We start from the raw sequence: 1,503 nt of genomic DNA, 5'->3' as shown, positions 1-1,503 counted from the left end.
TCCCATCCATCCCATATTGGTTTGGTCCCATTGGTTTGATCCCATCCATCCCCCATTTATTTTATCTTGTATTTATTCCATTTTACATCGTTTTTATGCTGGTTTTTGTTCTTGTTTCACATATTTCATATGTTTTTATCGATTTATTTCATTGTTTTATCCCATGTTCTGTTCCCTTCACTTTCTTTCTCCATCCTTCCCTCCTCCCACCCCAATCCCTTTCATCTCATCCCATTACGTTCCCTTTCAATTCCCATTCCCATTTTGTTCCCATTTCCATTCCATTCCCATTCTGATCCCATTCCCATTCCATTCCCATCCCATTCCCATTTTGATCCCATTCTCATCCCATTCTGATTCCATTCCCATTCGCATTCTGATTCCATTCTGTTCCCATTCCCATCCCATCCCATTCCCATTCCCATTGTGATCCCATTCTGTTCCCATTCCATCCCCATTCCATTCCCATTCCCATTCTGTTCCCATTCCATCCCCATTCCATTCCCATTTCCATTCCATTCCCATTCCCATCCCATTCCCATTCTGATCCCATTCTCATCCCATTCTCATCCCATTCCCATCCCATTCTATTCCATTCCCATTGTGATCCCATTCTGTTCCCATTCCATCCCCAATCCATTCCCATTCCCATCCCATTCCCATTCTGTTCCCATTCCATTCCATTCCCATTCCATTCTCTTTCCATTCCTATTCTATCCCCATTCTGATCCCATTCTTATTCCATTCCCATTCCATTCTGATCCCATTCTGTTCCAATTCTGATCCCATTCTGTTCCCATTCCACTCCCATCCCAATCCCAATCCCATTCCAATCCCATTCCCTTTCCATCCCAATCCTAATCCCATTCCCATCCCATTCCCTATCCATCCCATCACATTCCATTCTGTTCTATCCCATCCCAATCCCATCCCATTCCCATCCCAATCCCATTCTGTTCTATCCCATTCTGATCCCATTCCATTCCCATCCCAACCACATCCCATTCCCATCCCAATCTCACTCCATCCCCATCCCGATCCCATTCTATTCTACCCCATCCCATCCCAATCCCAATCCCAATCCCCCCCTCCACATCATCCCATTCCTGGCTGTCTGTTTCCCAGTGAGCCGCCACATTAGAGAACTGCTGGACAGGAACACCAAGAAGAAACCCAAACTGAGAAAGAAACCCAAACCCCACCCCGAGGAGACCCATGGTAGGGCCCATAGAACCCAGTGGTAGGGCCCATAGAACCCATAGAACCCATAGAACCCAATGGTAGGGCCCATAGAACCCAATGGTAGGGCCATAGAACCCATAGAACCCAATGGTAGGGCCCATAGAACCCATGGTAGGGCCCATAGAACCCAATGGGAGGGCCATAGAACCCATAGACCCATAGAACCCAATGGGACATCCCATAGAACCCATAGAACCCATAGAACCCAATGGTAGGGCCCATAGAACCCATAGAACCCAATGGTAGGGCCCATAGAACCCA

At 47.1% G+C, this 1,503-nt stretch overlaps 1 protein-coding gene across 1 annotated transcript in view; it reads left to right on the top strand.

The window, feature by feature from the left end:
* The window catches only part of LOC107310611 (rho GTPase-activating protein 39), a 15,820-nt gene extending 14,412 nt beyond the window's left edge, over positions 1-1,408 (top strand). The window contains exon 4 of the mRNA XM_015856421.2: positions 1,126-1,408. Within this exon, the coding sequence (XP_015711907.1) occupies positions 1,126-1,244 (119 nt within the window). The 3' untranslated portion in view covers positions 1,245-1,408. The remainder of the gene's footprint in view (positions 1-1,125) is intronic.
* The last annotated feature ends 95 nt before the right edge of the window (positions 1,409-1,503 follow it).

The sequence above is a fragment of the Coturnix japonica genome, chromosome 2, assembly GCF_001577835.2.
Source record: "Coturnix japonica isolate 7356 chromosome 2, Coturnix japonica 2.1, whole genome shotgun sequence".
NCBI classification, from domain to species: Eukaryota; Metazoa; Chordata; class Aves; order Galliformes; family Phasianidae; genus Coturnix; species Coturnix japonica.
Note: the sequence above shows the minus strand (reverse complement) of the source record. Positions and strands in the feature narration are given on the sequence as shown.